Source organism: Lycorma delicatula, chromosome 4, assembly GCF_047948215.1.
Source record: "Lycorma delicatula isolate Av1 chromosome 4, ASM4794821v1, whole genome shotgun sequence".
Classification (NCBI taxonomy): domain Eukaryota; kingdom Metazoa; phylum Arthropoda; class Insecta; order Hemiptera; family Fulgoridae; genus Lycorma; species Lycorma delicatula.
The window spans coordinates 111,916,476-111,936,496 of record NC_134458.1 but is presented as its reverse complement, the minus strand read 5'-3'; the positions used below and the strand labels follow the sequence as shown (position 1 = coordinate 111,936,496).

The following is a 20,021-nucleotide window of genomic DNA, read 5'->3' as shown; positions in this document are numbered from 1 at the left end:
ATTTTTTATTTGTTTACGAGTAATTAAATAACTAATTTTATTTTATCTACTTTTATAAATGAATATGTATTTATCCTTGAAATATGATAATTAGTTATATGTATTTTCTTATTATATAAATGAAACTTAAACTTAAAAAGCTTTTACCAAAAATTGTTTCACGTTGATAATGTTTTATAATCTCAGCACTTGTATTAAATTTGATCTTTTTTTTTTTTTAAATATCTGATATTTTGGAACTGGAATGGGTTATATACAGCAATTCTAATAAATATAACGGAGGGATAATTTACAGTACATTAAAAAAAGTAATAAAAGTGATATAATAAAAGATGGCATAAATCGCTACTAATAATCTAGAAACATTGAATGCAGTTATGTATTAAGTATACTGAAAACATCATTATGTTTTCTTTTATCAATATTTCTACGCTAATCTTATCTTTGTGTATTTTTATATTTAATTTTTTTGTTATACATACTGATTTATTAGTTTATTTTGTGTTTTTATCGGATGCTTATAAAGGTTAAATACTACTGGTTATAAAAAAGATATTTTTTTATATTATACTTTTATACCAAAAAAATTAACTCATAATATATAATTAAATCATAACGTAGAATTTTACTCTTATATATTGTATTCTACTCTACTACTGTATTTTACTCGTATTCATACTGTAATTTTAATGTGAAAATCCTTTGTTTTATAAATTTTGGTAATATTTTTAGTTCGGCTGAAAAATATTATGTATAATAAATATATATATGGTAGTTGGTAAAGTTATCTGTTTAACCGATTATTTGTAAAACTGTTCTTGTTATATAAATTTCGCGTTAGTACAAAATGGTTCATTTGGAATAGAATACTAAGAATTTTTTGTAGTAATGTTTTTTCATTGGTTTCCGTTTAAATTACTTATTACTCAAAATTTATTCCATTTTCAGAAACACTACGTATTATATAATTTGTGTATATTGATTTATCTTATTCCTTAAGGTATAAATTTTATGAAGATATCAGTATGGATTATATTTTATATCGCCAATAAAATTTTTATTTGTTACCATAAATTGTGGTAGTTTGTCACATAAAATGAAAAACAATAATAATATACATGCAATAAGAATAGCTGTAGCATTTTTTATTATTATTTTTTGTATGTCTAGTAGAACATAAACATAAACAGAACCATTGCTGCTCCCTCGTCTTATTAAACGATTATATTTTTGATAAATAATATATTTTCTATAAATACAGTAAATCTATTATAACGTAAACGACTGATTTAAATGAGAAAGAAATAGAAAAACGTGTGTAGGAGTACCATTAAATAAAAAATTAAATGATATGGCTGTTTTTAGTGTTTAAAATTTTTTTATTCAGATACTAGAACCACTTTTGTATTCATATGATGAAAGAGAGAATTCTTATTATAAAAAGAACTAACTAATAAGGCATAACTAATAAAAAATGTTTGGAATAATAGCAAATCATAATGGAAAACAATATTAATTAACCTACTACAAATTGCTTACCAGATATTATTACTGCAGGTAATTATAAAAATTAATTGTAACATCTCAGCAGAGAAGCTCAATATTTTCTTTTACGAAATTGTATAATCAACATCTGGCAACAGGATGCGTTATATTGATGTTTACAAATTAAAAGGTTTTAAAGGTTGTGATTGGTTTTCAACAAACCATGCAGATTACACCAATCTAGTTTTTAATACTAGTATAATACAGAACAACTGTTGTACAAGAGCTGAGGATTTGAAATTATAATAAAAGTTGCCTACATTTTAACTGAAGGCGATTAATTAAAAATTTAAGAAAACGTCAAAAAATTGTTTATTTTTGGTTAAAACAGAAGTAAAAAAAAAAAAAAATACAGTTCAACTAATTATTAATAATATCTTATTTAAATGAGAATGTATGTAATCATTTGGTAGTTAAAATAATTGCATTGTTTAAATATTATTTAGTTTGTGTTTAGTCAGTTAATTATAACATTTAAAATTATTACTATTATTATCATTATTATTATTATAAATAATACAAGCTATATAGGCCACAACAATTATTAAATAGACACTCATGATATTTTAATTTTATTACAATAAGAGTAATTAGTTATTTTAAATTAATTTATTGCAAATAACTACACATTTATTTAATTACATAATTAATTCTATTTACAGTTAATCAATTTTTCTCCTACGTAGCGCTCTTATGTTAAATTGGAAGATATTTTTACAACCATCACAAATACATTTAATACAAATAATTATATAATGTACTTAAATGATTAAAATAATTTCATTCAATAATTACACAGTTACTTATTTCCTTAATATTGGTGGTAATTTCCATAGAAAAATCCATATTTTACTTTTTCTAATTATGATTTTTTTTTTTAAATACTGTAATTAAACATACAAAAGTTATTCTAATATTTATGCTATAAATACATTAAACGCTTATTTACTAATTGTATGTACTTATTAATAAATATTAGTAGTTAAAATAAGCTACATTAATAAGTTCACATACATTAAAAATAATTCGTGTATTTTTTCTTAAGTATATATTTAGCCTATATAGGAATTACTTTACACTTACAACACGTAACTATTTTTTACTATTTTTATTGTTACTACTATACATCGAAGTATATTTTATTTTTTTTTACACTTAAATTATATATTTATGAATTTTATTTATTATTATTCTTAATCAAACATGAACACTAAATTATTATCTTTTTTTATGTTAATTTGGATATAAAATATATTGTCTAAAGCTTTGTTAAAGTATTACACTTAAAAAAGTAATATCATGTTAAATTACTAAAATTTTGATTGATTTGAATTTTTTTTTAGTGATACGTGATACAATAAATGACATTCATTCAATTTGATGTAGAGTTATGTTCTATAATTTTTTTTAACCAAAAAAGATCCTTGTACTCTTGGTTACTAAATAATGTAGAAAATTATTTAATAAATAAATATTAATTTTTATAAAGTTGAAACTATTATTTCAACTACTATTTGTAGAATTGGTTTTACTTAGGCTAATTTTTTTTTTTTTTTTTTAGTTTAATAGAAGAGAAATATTGTATTAATGTTCATAACTTAAAATAATGTCATATTATATTAATGAATTAAAATATATATTTGAAAAAATAAAATCACGTTAGAGAAATAAGCATTTAAAAGTAGATGTTATTTTACAGCAGAAAATGTATTTTTCTTAAAATACTATTTTGAAATAAGGAAAATATTCAAAAAAATATCAAAATTGAAAGTATGTAATGTTTTGCTATGATAATATACAAAATTATAACTGGAAATAAATAGTTTTTTCTTTTAAAATGCCATCAGTTTTAACAATGAAGGAAGAAAAATTATTTGTGTTGTGTTGTTTAGATTGCATCAGGAACTGAAGAACCGTGCTCAAACTTTTGTTAGGTTTTGGTATTTGAGTTTAAGAACTGAGGAATCCATCTTTCTCATTTTAACCGTAAGTTAATTTCTTTTTCCCCATATGTAGTAGTATCCTCAATCGGCCGTTTAATTCATCAACGGCAATTTCCAACGGCCTCAATCGGCCGTTGGAAATTGCCCGCTAAATGATTCTGTTTCACCAGTGTAACGTGATGGAGAGGGTAACAGAGAGAAAAACCCTTTCTACTTTTACACTTCGAAGTAGAATATCCTCCTTAACGTTATTTAACATCTTTTCCTTGGTCTACCTCTTGATTTCATCAGATTATTTTTCAGTTCAAGATTTTCAATGTTTTTCCCCCAAATTCAGTCATTTTTCATAATCTTATTTCTGTTCTCTCTAACCGATTCAGTATACTTTCTATATTTGTGAAAACTCTTACCTATGTAGATTTCATTAAATCACAATTTTTCTTACCTTTAATTTGTCTAATATAATTCACTTCTGTAAAATATAATCTTTGTTCTTCCTATCCATTCTTAATACAAGCTTATATGGCACAATTGATGTTAGGTATATTTAAGCAGAAGACGTTTTTATTTCCTTGACACTTTCTTACTTCGTGTGTCTTTTCACTATCTGATAAAAACTTTTTTGGTTTCTTTAACTCTTTATTGGTCTTCCCATCCTTTGTCAGTTCGTAACATAAATGTGTTTTACTTTAATTTAAGCCTATGTTTAAAATCGTAAAATTTTTAAAGGTTTTATTTTCTTTCCTTATCTTTTATTTAATTTAAAACTCCAAGGGTAACATAATACCAGTTTTATATATTATCTTGCTATATCTGTATGAATGATTTTATTTCTTACGAAAATTATGTGTCATAAGCTGTTAATGTTTTGAAATTTCGTTTGGCTGTTATTTTTGTTGGTTTTATTTATAGAAATAATATTTCAAGTAACACAATAAAGATTCGGTGTAGAATACCGTTTTTACTTCTCTTTTAACCAATGTCAAAAAAGAAAAATTCTGTAAAACCTTACGTAGGTTTTGGTTTTTAAAGAACCTACTTTCCGTGCTAGGATTTCTCATTTTTATGTTTTTCTCAAAACATATTAGATATTTTTATAAAGCTAATAATTATCATTAATTAATAATATCTGCTTTTCGGAAGAAAGGAACTGACTTAATTCCAGTATCTTGATCTAGATTACCTGTCTTCTGCTATTTAGGCTTTATAGAGCATTATAGAATTCAAACTATTCTAAGAGGTGATGAGCATGAGGTTTTCTGTTTTCTGACAAGGGAAACTTGGAAAAGAATAGTCATACATCAAAATATTGGTCTAGTATATCGATTTTCATTATTTAGCTTTTAAACAACTGATGAAGGTTGTATTTCAGAGTTCAAACTAATTTTAAGGTTGATTAAAATTTACGAGTAACTTGTCCATCCACGTTGATGTCAACCAGCATATCTTAAATAAATTCTTCTTTGTTTTATCTTCCTTGCTTTTAACTTTTCCTTTAATTGTCGGCCACAAAAAAATATTTTATTTTTAAGGATGCACAGTCAACTTCCTTTTTCTGTTAAAGTTTCCTTTCATTTGTTTCCTTCATAAAAATATTCTGTCTTCTTTTGTACTCTAACCTTAGTACCAGTGTTTAAACATTCTATACAAAAATATAATGAAATAATTTCATTTAAATTAATACAAACATTTGAAAAATTCATTTTCCTATATATTTTTTGCCCTTAAACAAAAATTAATTTGAATTTCTGAGAATTTTTATTATCTTTATGATTACTTTGTAAAATAGTAAAATTTATGTTACAGACTAATTTAAATAAATAATATTTAAACTCCTTTATTTTTATTTAACGCTAAACATCTAGAGCTATGTGATATTGTTTAAAAATACGTAGTATTAAACATTTTTTATATATAATGTATGCACATTTAAAATTAGAAAAATGTTTATTTAGGAACGTAATAATATTTGTATATATAGAGCTTTAGACTATATTTTTATTCCAAATAACTTAATGAAATTTTACAATACATAAAGTTAACATAAAATATTTGTCCGTATTTATTACACTAACCATTCCAGTCAAACATGTGTTCCAGTGCCGTAAACTGTATTAATAGCTGTTGTCTCAGATAATTCTTCAGGTTTCATTATAATGTGTAATCTCTGGAAAAAAATGCATTGTTTTTTAATAAAAATAATTAAAATAGTTTATATTAAAAAAAATCATTAATTAGTGAACTAAGACAACTAGTGCATTGCTAAGAACTAAGACATTAATTCTTGATTTAAATGATATACTTTATAATGTAAGTAGTTCAAACTTAGCGTTCTAATAAAGATATCAGAATGTTCCCTGCACAGATGTTCATAAATGCACAGAATGTTCCCTGCTGGAGTTGAGGTTTTGGCATATGCAGATGATCTCGCTGTACTAGTTGAGGGCAGGACGGTAATTGAGGTCCAAGAGAGGGCGAACGCGGCCACTCATATCATTATTGAGTGGATGATTTCTAGGGGTCTGCAGTTGTCATTGGAAAAATGTAGGTGTATCGCCTTCACTGAAAGAAGAGTACTGGATCCTACTACTATTTTCATCAATGGTAAAGTTATAGAAGAGGTGCATAGTTTGAAATACTTAGGAGTTACCTTCCAGAGGAATTGTAGATACACTGACCATATAAGTAACATATGTAGGAAGGCTGAAGCAATAGTAAAGAGTTTTAACATTATAATGGCAACGCAGAATGGCCCTACAGCATCAAAACGCAGATTGTTGGTGTCAACGATAGTATCCTCGTTGATGTATGCTGTTCCCGCATGGAGTCACGCTATAGATATCAGCCGTAACAAGGAGAAGTTAGCGAGGGTGCATAGGAGAGGGCTCCTAGGTGTGGTGGCCGCGTATAGGACAGTGTCCTATGAAGCCCTTTGTGTTCTCGCCGGAGTACTGCCGTTAGACCTCATCGCGAGATATAGAGTCGAAAGATCGAAGGGCAGAGCAGATCAAGAGGCCAAAGATGAAGTCAATACTACCTGGCAGGAGAGGTGGACTAATAGCGGTGTGGGTCGCTGGACAATACAACTCATCCCGGAGATCGAACCATGGATAAGAAGAGGTTTTGGCGAGATGGATCACTTTTTAACGCAATTTTTCACAGGGCATGGCTCATTTAATAATTACTTAAATAAAGTAGGAAGGATAACAGAGGCAATCTGCATGTATTGCGAAGAGATCGACGATGCAGAACATACTTTCTTCATATGTGAAAGATGGGCCGCCCTCAGATTTGACATGGCGATCGACGGAATGACTCCCGAAGCTATAGTACCTTTTATGACTAGTCGGGAATCCAACTGGAAGAAAATAGCGTGTTACACCAGACAGATCTTATCGCAGAAAAACATCGACGAAAGGAGACTGGGTTTTTGATTTAGGTTAGGGAAGGGAGGACAGCCTCAGCAGGAAGGGCCGGCATGCCGAGGTGTGTCGGTTCCAATGAGCCGCTGGGGACTCCTGGGGATATAGTTTAGGGAATAATAGAATAATAAAACACAATATATAGAGAAAAGACCTCGAGACCACGTCATGACACTCCAGGTATGGCTTAGTGTCTGAAAGGGGCATATAAAATAAAAGATTACTCTCAAAAAGAGCTACCGGACCTGCCATGCCAGTATATAGCTGGTAGGCGGGAAGGCCTATTTGAGTAAAAAGACACTTCCCTGGGTGGCGTAATACCAACAAGTCGGTCCAGCCCAGGAGAGCTGAGAGAAAAAAAAAAAGAAAAAAAAAGGTCAAACTCCGTAAGAGGGATGGAGTTATCACCAACCAAGACGGCTGTTTGGGCAATGATAGGACGAAGGAAACTGAGGGAAATCTAAGTTAGGGTCAACGGTCTCACGACCAAGGAATCTAGCTCCGTGAAATATCTTGGCGTGTATATTGACGCAGCAGGGCGTTTCTCCATCCAATCCAGGGAGGCGGTGGCCAAGGCAGAGAGAACTTTGTCGACTTTACAGAGACTCATGCCAATTAAAGAGGATCCTAGAACGGGCACAAGAAGTATCCTCTCATCGGTCGCCACATCCGCACAGATAATATGCTGCCCCGACCTGGAGTTCTGTCCTCCAGTTCGAGGAATACGGCATTACTCCAGTTTTTTCAGTGAAGACTGATGATCGGGGTCGGACGGCGTATCGGACCGTGTCTGGGGACGCGGTCTCCAGTGTGTGATTGCAGGAGTACCCCCGATCCCCCTCCGTATTAAACACATTATGAGGATGTATTTGGGGATGATCTGGCGGGCTTCGGATCAAATCCTTATGGAGAAATGGCAGGCGTCCTAAGACGCCTCAGTCAAAGGGGCCTCGACAAGACGCCTTATCCCCAGGCTGGAACCGTGGGTCCGGAGAAGACATGGGGAGCTGTCTTATTTTCTTACCTAGCTCCTTTCGGGCCACGGGGAGTTTGGCTTTTATTTAGCCAGATTTGGGAGGAGAGCTACTTCAGATTGTATGTACTGTGGTGCAGAGGACTCCCCATAACACGTGTTTTTCTACTATGATAGATGCGCCACATTCAGGAGTTTACCCGAGGCATGGAATTTGACACCTCACAACATGGTTGAATACATGTTGAGAGGAGTCAGGGAATGAGAGTTTGTATCCGCCTTGGCAACAAACATCCTCAGGATTAAGGAGCAGGAAGCTGCGAGCTGGGGTTTCGACTGAGCATCCAATGGTATTCTGGATGGACCCCCTCCCACCAGGAGATGGAGGAAGATTAAAACTCTTTCAGGAGAACATCTAAGGGAGGACAACCCAACAAAGAAAAGTCCTCCGTGCTAGGCGGAAGTTTATGACTGTAGGGCGAAGGGGTGACGGACAGCCTACTGCGGAGCCGCCGTTCGTCCACGCTTGTGAGGATGGGCGTCGGTGATAATGCACGGGAACTCCTGATCTCCCGAGCCCGAAGGCACCTCCCGGTGTTGAGTATTGCTTAATTGCAGGGCCGGCTCCGGGAGGGGGGATCGGTGAGATATGAGGTTTAGTCGGTAGGGCGCAGAGATACATACACTCTCTTAATAACATCTAGTCGAACTGTTAGCAAGCCCAACACTTCGCTGGTAAATGGGGTTTTTCAGATTCATCGGGAAAAAAGGTCCAATTCCGTGTGTTGCTGCTATAATTTTGTTTGGATAGATGTTTTTATATCACTTGACATGAGATACAAATCACTCCTGAAATCGACAATCATTTTATAAAATAGTAATTATATCATGCCAGGTTTACTAAGGAGAATGATGTCGTTTCCAGTTGCATTTTTTATTAAGAGATTTATACTGTAACCTAACTAATATATGTATTATGATAAAATGTAATGTAAATAAAATATGTAACCATTTATGTAAAGTAGAAATGAATGGATCAACTGAAATCAGTTTGAGTGAACTCTTAAAAATTGTAACTATAAATTATCGAATAACGTATTTGATAAGAAAATATGTAATTATAAACAATTGTACAATTACCAGTATAAAAAATAACTTGACAATTTTAAAAATTAATAAAAATAAGTAAAAACCACAATAAAGTTTTTATATGTACAAAAACATCGATATATATATATTAATATATATATATTAAAAAAAACTCGTGTTACATATTTTGTTATTCACTTTTCCTCCTGTAAATGATTAGAATAACAGGTTTTATCAGGGACGTTCGGAAACTTCTCTGCCTGACAAATAAAACATAAGATTTTTATTTTTTTTAATTTTTATTTTTCCACTTAATCAACGTACAATTTGATACATTTAAATCAAGTGGATGGGCGATGAAGTATTCTACCAATTCAGACGGGCGTATTTTTATCTCTCTCTCTCTCTCTCTCTAACTCTCTCACCCTCCTCCTTTCACTTCCTCTTTCTTTCTTTTTCTCTTTATCAAGTTACGTGAACTTGAGAAACACGTAACTTTTTAACACGAATCCCTAAACACACGTATACGAGCATAATATTCTTATACGTCTTTTCGGCATTAAATATACCATTTTTAAACTTCGTCCTCCTCTGGAGGACCCCCGAAATTTCGATGGTAAAATTTTTGATGGAGAACCCGGATCATGTCACAAAACTCAGAGAAGAATAATCTGGATTCACCTGAACTAAATTACTTGGCATTAAATCTACGACTTTCTAACTTTTTGAAATTCTCAGTATAATGCGATTTGTTTAACTCTACAAAGTAAGTGGTTGTCTCAGCTTTACTCATTATTTGACTTGAATCTTCGCCCAGGAAGCCATTTCTTCAGATTTGGGATGAGGAAGTATAATCGCTTGGAATCGAATCCGGCCCATGTGGAAGCATTTCGAAGAATAGATCATAGGTTTTTAAATCAACAATCCGAGACGTGTGTGTGTGTTGCAGGTGCATTATCATTTTGAAAGAGCACTTTCTTTTTGGCCAGAAGTATACGTTTAACCTGAATATTACCCTTCAATAGGTCTAGAACTGGAGCGTAACACTTCCCGGTGAGAGTCGTACTTTTAAGGGTAGTCTATAGAAACCACACAATGGGAATTCCATAGAATTATAGCCATGATTTATGCAGATGGAACCTTTTTTGCTTACTTTGGTACACTTTCTTCTGCTTCAACCTACTGTTTGGTCTCTGGCGTGTAATGGTGAATGGTCTTATTTACTTTTACAAAAGGTCGAAGGAACTTAGCAGAACCGCGTTTAAATAAGATTAAACATATTTGAAAAGTGTTCAATTGAATATATTTTCGGTCATCTGTTAATAAACGCGGCACCCATTGAGCAAAAAGCTTTTTCATATCCAAAACATCATGTAAAATACGGTTATAACTGATGTTTGCGAAGTCAGCAAGCTCGCGTTCCTTCCGTCAGCGATCATTTAAGATGCCAATGTGGATTTTTGTATCAATTTCGTCGGTTGTAATGGTTTGTGGGCGTCCCCAGTGTTCATCATCTTGAATTAATGTATGAAAATTAGCAGCTCGCATTTTTACCATTTAAAACGAAGAGGAAGAAGTTGAAAGTGGGATCTATTTTTTTTTTTGTAAGTCTGTCGTTGTTGAACCTTCTAAAACAAAGTACTTTATAACTGTTCGAACTTATATTTTAGAAACATTGATTTAATCAATCACCTAAACCAGCAAATAAACCCATACGTCTGAAAGTTTGCAGCACACGATCGACAAGGTTCATACTTGACAAATTATAGTAATTTGGACATACGTTTATTACCTCTGTGCCAGGCTGAGAACTTTCCAAAAGATCTTGTATTGAAGGCGTTTTTTTATTACCCGGTTGATTCGAAAAGGACATCACGATTTTAAAAGCATATAAAAATTTATTTAAATAACTTACAGGTTCGGTTGGGGTGTCATTTCATAGAAAAATACATCACGTTTTTCACCCAACATTCACTTTGATTCGATATTGTTCCATTTGTAATACGACGTACATCCCACCTGAAGTCGATTGCATTCCATAATGTAGCCAGCAAGTCGGATGTTACCTCTGCAGCTACGGCGTTAATTCAAAGTTTTAGTTCAACAAAATAAAGTTTTACTTCAGCAAGTGAACGCGGTACGTAAATACGATCTCTATGGAATTGACCTTCACTACCTATCCACCGACCTAGGAATAGAGTATCAAGAAAATCTCGGACTTCTAGGCGGTAGTGAGGTGGTGCTCCGTCTTGTTGATTGCGTTCATATTGGTCATCATCCTGTGAGAAATTACATAATTTTGAAGCGAATCCAGATAACAATACCATTTATGGTTGTCTCCTGGAAGAAGTACGGGCCGTTCTGTCTGGAAGAAGAACCTGTCTCAACGAAGGTTTGGTGCCAAGAGTAAATTGTGTGCCTACTAGGAGGCTCCGTACAACGTTACTCTAAAAAAATACAACGTAATCTTTTTAAAATTACGTTAAACTGCAGTTGCTGACTGTAAATCGTGAAACCAAAACACACAGCGAGCACGTTTCGCACCAGTAAATATATCCATTTTTAACACCACTGGTTATAGGAATGTGGCCGAATTTGGTACTAATGAACTACGTAAATCAAGGCTTGATATGTTTTGCTATGAAATGAGACCTCAATTGATTCTGTAATTTATCTAAATAAATTTTTATTTGCTAAAATTGTGAAGTCGTTGTTGAATCAGCCGGTATAATAATTTTTAAATGTTTTGTGTTAACTTAAATAATTATTTTTTAACGATATCGTTATATGTGAAAAAAAAAGTTTTAGGTAAATATTTGTCGTGCATATCACTTGTAAATTTAGTAAAATTATTTTATTAATTTTAGCCTGTATGTCCAAGTTGACTTAAAGTCTTAATTAATTAAGGCTTAATAAATTTTAATAGATCTCACATGACGGTTTACTTTTGGTGATTTATGCATTATTAGAGCTAAAATCTTAAGTGAAACCAAAAAAAAAACGATTCTATCAAAACCAAAAGCAATAGATTTAAATACGAAAACTTTTCAAAACTGGATTATTCAATAACATTTCTACGATTCTAATGTATAATAAACTAATCCTTAAATATATTTTTAGCGCTTGTAATTAACATTTATAAAATTATTGAAAAATATATAGTCTCTCCGACAAGAAACGGAAAAGCAAAACTGAATAAAATTAAATGTTTGTACAGGTTTGTGTGTGCGTATGGATGTGTATTTTTGTTTATATTTCAAGACGAAATCAATCGGGTTTCGTAACATTTCCATTGGTTCAAGTAAATAACTTCTCTAAGAGGATATCAAGTGCAGAGAGTACGGTCAATCGAAATGCATCAATCTATTTACGTATACACTTCATAGAGATATTTTATTTGTTAAGACAAATACTATACTATTAATATTGTTATGACGTATATATATATAAAGAGCGGTTCACACATGTTTTACGAGTGAAAATAAAAACGAAAGTTAATGTAAACATTGGTTCGGAAACGCTTCGTGAAGAGAGAGCCGGCTGGCGAAAAATTTCGCCCTGATTTCTGCGCCTTTGGTAAAATTAAGTCAGACTGTAAATCTTGGATTCCAAATTGTAGGATAAATTTAGCGGTTTTGTAATTATGAAACCTTATCTGGAAAACTGGAAGAAAAATAGGTTCCAGAACACTATTTTTAGTAGTTTTTGAGAGATCTGGGGTAAAAAACGAAAGACTTCGGTTGAAAACATACTATTTTATGTTTGGCGTAAAATAACTTTGTTATTTGAGTAATAAACACAAAATTTTTAACAAAACTTATAAAGAATTTGGTTTTGGGGTCTCATGAGTTATACGACCACCACTGTAAATATCCAATCTCATAACCGAACATGGACAGATATTAATGGGATATTTATAGTGGTGGTCGTATAACCCATGAGACCCTGGTTTTGAGTAGAATGGTGTATGAATAAAGTCCACAGAAACTAAATACATGGTAAGAATTTTGAAGTTTATTAAAAACTAAAATGTTTATCAAAAACAAAAGTTTATCAAAAATGTGGCACATTTTATTAAACCAGACAAAATTTTCAATATTACAAACAGTAATATATATTTATATGCATATAAAATATATTTATATATAATGTTACTTTTTTAGTTTAATATACGTAAAAAATTACAGTTTTAAATTTAACCTTAAAATGTCAGTATTATATATCAATACATTTATTACTCAGCCTTTCTGTAATAGTAGAGGATTAATCTTCAAATCTAATTGAAGATATACTCATTTTGCATGGGTTTAAAAAGCTTTTTATATGTACATTTTAATCAATAGGTTTCGGTTAACAACTTATTACGACTGACGAATGTTCCGACCTAAATCGAAATAAGAGCTGGGCTATTGGTGTGTTATTACAATCAAAAACAAAAAACAGATTTAACGCAAATAGCACGTCTACTTCTATGTCAGTAAACAGTTTCTCGTTGCTGGAAAGATTTCCCAGTACGTGTTAAAAAATGTAACACTTCTACAATGATAACAGTGACAAAGTTAAAAAAGTTTATTTCTCCTATTAAAAAAAAGTAATTTAAACAAAAAAAAATTGAATATCCAGCTTAACCAGTAAAAGGTACATGATCTTATCATAAATTCAATCATTTGTTAATGTATCTTTGTTTTAATGTATCATTTTTTAATTTTCTTCAAAACAGATTAAATTATTTATTAATTTATTTGTACAAAAAATTAATTTTTAAAATCATTTATAAAACTATCCTTTACTGGTATAAAAAAAGTTAATTAACATCCTGATGTCGAATATTCTTACGTGCATTAAAATTAGTTTAAATCTGGAACCGTTAGACTGGTTAGAATGATTATTTCACGACTATAATTAATGAATTTTGAGAACGATTTAAAGTGTAAATTCTTATGCAAAATGACTACTGTGGTGTGAACAATAAGGCTTAAATTAAAACCATTTTTAATTCCTTTTCATTTTCATTTAAAATGTTTTAAATCCACGATCAAGAATAATGGATTGACTTTTTTTCTTTTTTTTAACCTCCAGGACAACCGTTAGGTATTGGTCAGAGAATGAAATGAAATTACAATTTTGCAGCGTGTGAAAATGCCATGTCTGACAGGGATTCCAACCCGGGACCTCCAGATGAAAGGCCGAGACGCTACCACTCGCGCTACGGAGGCCGGCAATCGATTGACTTGGTTTTAATATTTGGAAGCCCGTTTGCAAGTAATGTTCGTACTTGTTAGATCGGTTGTATTCCATCAATTAGGTCGAAAACCATCTTAAATAGACGTTTTATAATACTCTATATTATAATGATGATATGAAACGCTAAGGAGAATAAATCGTCTGGTTTTGATAGAATTCCAATAAAACCTATTAAACTTGCGCTTTAAAATTATATTGAGTTGTAACGGTATAGAATTATGTTTACGATTATAGTAAAGCACCGAAAAATTTCAGGAGGAAAATTTTTCCATTATTTTAAAAACTTAGTTAATTAATGTAAATCTATACATGGATTTTGTTTCCTAGCGCTCAAATAAAAATATTTTCAAGGGAAATTTTAAACAGATTGCAGGCATGGATCAACAGAAATAATATAGACCTGGTCAAGCAGGTATTAGATAAAGGTGTTCTACAATAAATAAGGTGTTTAATTTATATTATGTAGTGAAATTAAAACTGAAGATAAGCGGGCAGAAGAAATACTGTTTGTTTGACGATTTTTGGGTTGCTATTGAAAAATAGATGGAAAATCACTGTTTTATAAATTAATAAAATCTGCGTTAAAATTGGAATTAATGTCTTAGCAGACCTGTACAAGAATTTAATGCCTAAGGTGTGGTGTTCAAAAGGCAAAATTACGATACAAGATTACGATTATACAACCTTAATATTAAGCACTTATTTTTCTGGCATTCTCAAAGCCAATTCTATGCAATCAATGTTAAATAAGTTAAAATTTTATTGAGAATTATAGAGGAGTCTATGTATAAATATAGAGAAGTAAAATAGTGGTGTTTAGGGAATTTGTCTGCATTTGAGAAATAGTGTATGGTAATAGAGAAACCGGAATAGTAAATAAGTATTTGGGTGTGACTTTCACTCCTTCGTTATATTTCCATAAATCTGTAGCTGAAAGAGTTTTGTGATTTAATTTAGAAATAAAATAAAATTTTATTCTGGTATTTCGTTTTTTTTTTTTTTGATCAGGTAAACTATTGGTGATAAATGATAAACTTAATAGACAATTTTACTGTTTGATCATTTTTTTATATTGTTGAATTATAAATGCCGTAAACAAAATATTATACATATATATATATATACTAGACGGTCAGGGGGATTCTGCTCCCTAGACCCCTTTTTCCTTCAGTCATGCTTGTGAGAATAATAATGATAAATGAAAATTAAGCCTCAATTTATAAAAAATATCAGCGTATTGTAATTTCTTCAGAGCAATAGTTTGGCCATTATAGGACCCGAAACTTGTGATCTAAAGATTGCGGTTATGAAATTAGTCGGCCCCCATCTTAAAATATTAGTTATAACTGATTACCCGTTCTTCGTGCGGACTACGAAGGGCAAAGTTTTTCCCGGTTATTAGCGATACTCGACAATCACCACCAACAGGTAACCGTACTTTGTTTCTCTTTTTTTTTAATTTTATGTTTTTTAGTCAAACAGAAGGCAAGACTCCTAGTCGTGTCGTATCTATAGTAACTGTGCCAGTGGCTGTTTTGTTTGAATCGTCGCGCCGTACACCGTCGCACTCCTTAAAAAATCCAAATTCGAAAAACCCCGAAAATTATTTTTATATATTTATCTGAAGAGTATTTGCAAGCCTCAATCTAGTTAATATTTCGTTTTTATAGTCGGAAATTGGGAAAATCTGCAATTATTGTTCCAAAGATTTTTTTTATCTTTCTTCACCAATTCAAGGTCGAATTTTAGAAAATCTATCAATTGGTTTTTAGATATTCACATCACAAAAATCAAATTAGACACACCAAAAATCAAGTTGATATCTCCATTTATTACCCAGATATTCAAAAAATAAAAAATTTCTATGTTACCCCATTTTAACTGTTTAAACTCGAAATTTCAAAAAGTATTTTCTTAATGTACACTCACACCGTAAGTAGAACGTGTTTTCGTTATTTTTTCTTCAATAATTTTACTGGGTGTTTTTTAAGATTCGTCGGGAGATATTGTTTTATAGGCATAAATTATATGACGTTGTTTATTCTTTATAAAATGTCATCTGTAATTTAAATAGAAAACTATTTCCATGAATATTGTATAATAAAAACTGTTTTTTTTCTAGATTTCATTGGAAAATATTTAAACGTAGATCTTTAAGGAAAACTACGTTTTCACAATATTCGTATGCAGGCAACTAATTTAATTTTCATTGCGAGCTGAATCTGTTCATTTAAAATTTAAAAAATATTTATATTAAACTGAAACAAAAGCTCATTATTTTAGCTTTTAGCTTTGATTTCATTGTTATTTCAATACATTTTCTTCATTCATTTATTTCTGTTTGTACGAACGGCAAAACCTGCTTATTTCTTTCTTTTCTTCCCCTTTTGCCTTTAAGCGTAGGGTGGTTCAACTTAATCAGACAGTAATTTAAAAGGTCGTAATCTTTGTTGCTAATATGTCTTTGCTTAAAATATTTGCAAGCGGCCCCTTCCCTTTCGAAATTAATTACAATTTAGCATTTACTCCCTAAAAATTGCATAAAAAAATTAAGTTAGTGTTTTTTAGCGGATTTTCAAAAAAAATGTAGTAATCGCTACTCCGCCTAATCTGATTTTCTAAGTGGATATCATTGGAAGGGGGATCAGCTTTTAATGACGTTTTGGAGTCTTCTGAACACGATTCTGCAATATTTATGTGCATACGTATAAGATGTATACATATCTTACAACATATGTTTATATACGTATGTATGTATAAGTTTTTTCATTCGCTTTACCGGTTGAAAATTTAACCAATTTGACGAAAGTTAGTTCGGGTGTTGTATACCTGTTGGGAATACAGACCCATTGATTTTCAAGCAAATCGGTTCACAGGAACCGGAGTTAGAGTCAAAAAGGGGGTTTTTGGGGTACGTTTTCAAGGTTTTCAGTTTGTAACTTAAAGGATGACATGTTAGAAAGCCAGAATTAGATTTTTTCGAGCACTACCAGGAAAGCTGATTGTTTTCCTAATGGTCCCAAAACATCATGTTTGAAGCGAAAATAAGATTTAACCAAAAGGTGCAAGTTAGTTTCTATAGCCATAGAAATTATTTCTATATCTACTAGCCTTAGAGCAAGTTTCTATTAGCTAAAGTAATTTAGTTTCGCAATAATCCAAAATATGATCGGGTAGGGATTGGTATCCAAAAAATCAGTTTTGAAGTTTTAATCGTTTTCGGTCTGTTTTGGGTCAATATCAATCTTTTATTTTTTGTGAGCACGGCTCCAAAACCACACAAATTATTTATAACAGTATAAAAGTGGGTTGTTGACATGTAATAGTGTTAAGCAATTGATGTAGTCATAACTCAAAAACTATGGGAACAGGAGGAAGAAAAAGACACAAGTATACAAGTGTAATGTATTTATTGGAACAATATACAGTACCTTGCAATAATATAAAAGAACACATGATACTAACATAACATGAAATACAGAATAACACCGAAAGCTAGCTAAAACATTGAAAGCAATATTATTTTCATAAATCATTACAGCTGTGTAACATCCTTTCTGTTCAATTAAAATCGGAAATCTGCCTTTCTGATGTACTTACTGCGACAAAGAATTTTTCTTGCTCCAATTTAAAAAAATCTTTGCAGAACACAAAAATAATATTTGGAGCCATTTTTATTGGAATTTTTCTGTTTCATTTGTTAACAAAGATCAAGGTTATTACCACCCTCTATTGTAATAAAAAAATATTATTTTTTATATGATTTACTAGCTTTTGATACATTTTATTGAAAAAAATTAAACAAAAATTAAAACAAATAAAATTCTGAACTGTTTTTATGAATAATAATTCTTAAATTTTAAACAAAGATTCCTTATCTTACTAGCGGGAATTTTTTTATAATTTCCTCGCTGGAAATAAAAATTTTAGTAAAACATTTCAGGGGATAAGGTTTCTTTTTTAATTATTTTATAACATTTTTTGCTTAAAACATTTTTTATAAAATTTTCAAAATAGGTTATCTTCTATGTAATACGTTAAAATCTACGTTAAATCTCCGGAAAATCAGTTCAGATTGATATCAGTTCAAATCGAGTGGAGGTGCAGCTTGATTCTAAAGTTCATGACTTTTATTGTTTTATATTAATATTAATTTTGGGTTATTAGTCTTCTTTAAATTTTATTTTCATTTAGTATACTTATTCTATTCTACTAGATTTTCAAACAGAAAATCTAATTGGGGTAATACTGTACAGAATAATTTTAATGTCTGATTTTTCTTCTTAAATTTTGCATTAAACATTTGTTTTTAATTTGGAATTTCATTAATTTGCACCTTGTCAAGAAATAACGTCCCATGTATTTTAGTTTAATGAAATACTATTGTTATAATTCGGCCTACCTCATATTATATTAAATTAAAAATAGTGTTACAACATTTAATTAGCCTATTATAGTACATGATTTGTATTTAATTGTTAATTGCTCTATCATTTTAAGTAATATACTGAATTTACATACGTATATAACACATTAATACTGCCGATTACTTTCAATAACAATAGAAAATTAATTTATTATCGGTTCAGGTGTTGTAGCCAGTTCTGTGTACTTTGTACCGAATGTAACAGGTAAGCACTAATCTAAAGGCTCACTTTATACGTGTGATTATATGGATCAACAGTTATTGTACGTATATTAACGGCAATATTTGATGTTATTAAGCTCTGTACATGTGCGTTCAAGCATACCATATATATCTCACATATGCGCACTAGTTTAGATGCGCACGCGTAGTAACTTCCGTTGACAGTTAAATTTGCTCCATTACGTCTTTGGATAGTAATGTTGAATGCATTAATTATTCTTTTAATACAGAACTGTTCCATGTTAATCAGATGTACTATTACATTTCTTTTATAAGTAATAGATAGTAAATTTAATAGCAAATAAATTAGAACAAGGCTTCTTAATATTTCATCAGTTCTTTAAAAAATATCTTGCTAAAAAATTTGAATTAAAACAAAAATATTTTCTATAAAACACTTCCAAGGAAAAAACAAATTATTATTAGAAATCATTTTCTCTTTAATACCTGCTGAATACTTACTCAAAATTTCATGAATTAATTTTGTTTAATATTTTATAAACTTTCTATTTTTTAATTTTTAAACGATTTCATAAAAGGTCTTAATTCAATTTTTAGGTATGTATAAGTGCTGAACTTTACAAACAGCCCGGTTTCGATAACTCTTCATTTCGTATTTTTTGAAGAGTCTATTTGTCTTGTTGTTTTTTAACTTATATAAATTGTTTATAAAAAATTATTTTTATCAGGGGAAACAGAGTTTTTAAAATAAAACTTATAATTTTTAGCGTAATAAATAATTCCTAAAATAAATGGAGCTATACTCATACAAATTTTTTTAAACGAAGTGAGAATTTAAATGAATTTTTTTATTACTTTCTTTTGTAAATATTTCAAAATAACATCATTTGGGTTGTGAATTCAAATGAAGTTTTAATCATTTTTATTACCACTATTTAACCATTTTTACCTTTGAAATTTTAACATATATAAGTTTTTTGATCGAGTTTGTTTATTAGTGTTTCACTCAGGGTATATCACTTTAATAAATCACTATAGAATTTTTTTAATGTTATTTTTTCCTTTTTATAAGAAAATGCGTAAATTAATAAATAAAAAAATTAGTATAGTCGTAAGAGTTATAAAAATTTTCAACTTTATTACAAAGGAAAAAATTAAATGTAAAACTTTATTCAAGTATAGCGAAAGTTCAACAA

At 30.5% G+C, this 20,021-nt stretch overlaps 1 protein-coding gene across 1 annotated transcript in view; it reads right to left on the bottom strand.

The window, feature by feature from the left end:
* Positions 1-5,558: 5,558 nt before the first annotated feature.
* The window catches only part of SerT (Serotonin transporter), a 181,855-nt gene continuing 167,392 nt past the window's right edge, over positions 5,559-20,021 (bottom strand). The window contains exon 12 of the mRNA XM_075361777.1: positions 5,559-5,655. Coding sequence (XP_075217892.1) covers positions 5,572-5,655 — 84 coding nt within the window. The 3' untranslated portion in view covers positions 5,559-5,571. The remainder of the gene's footprint in view (positions 5,656-20,021) is intronic.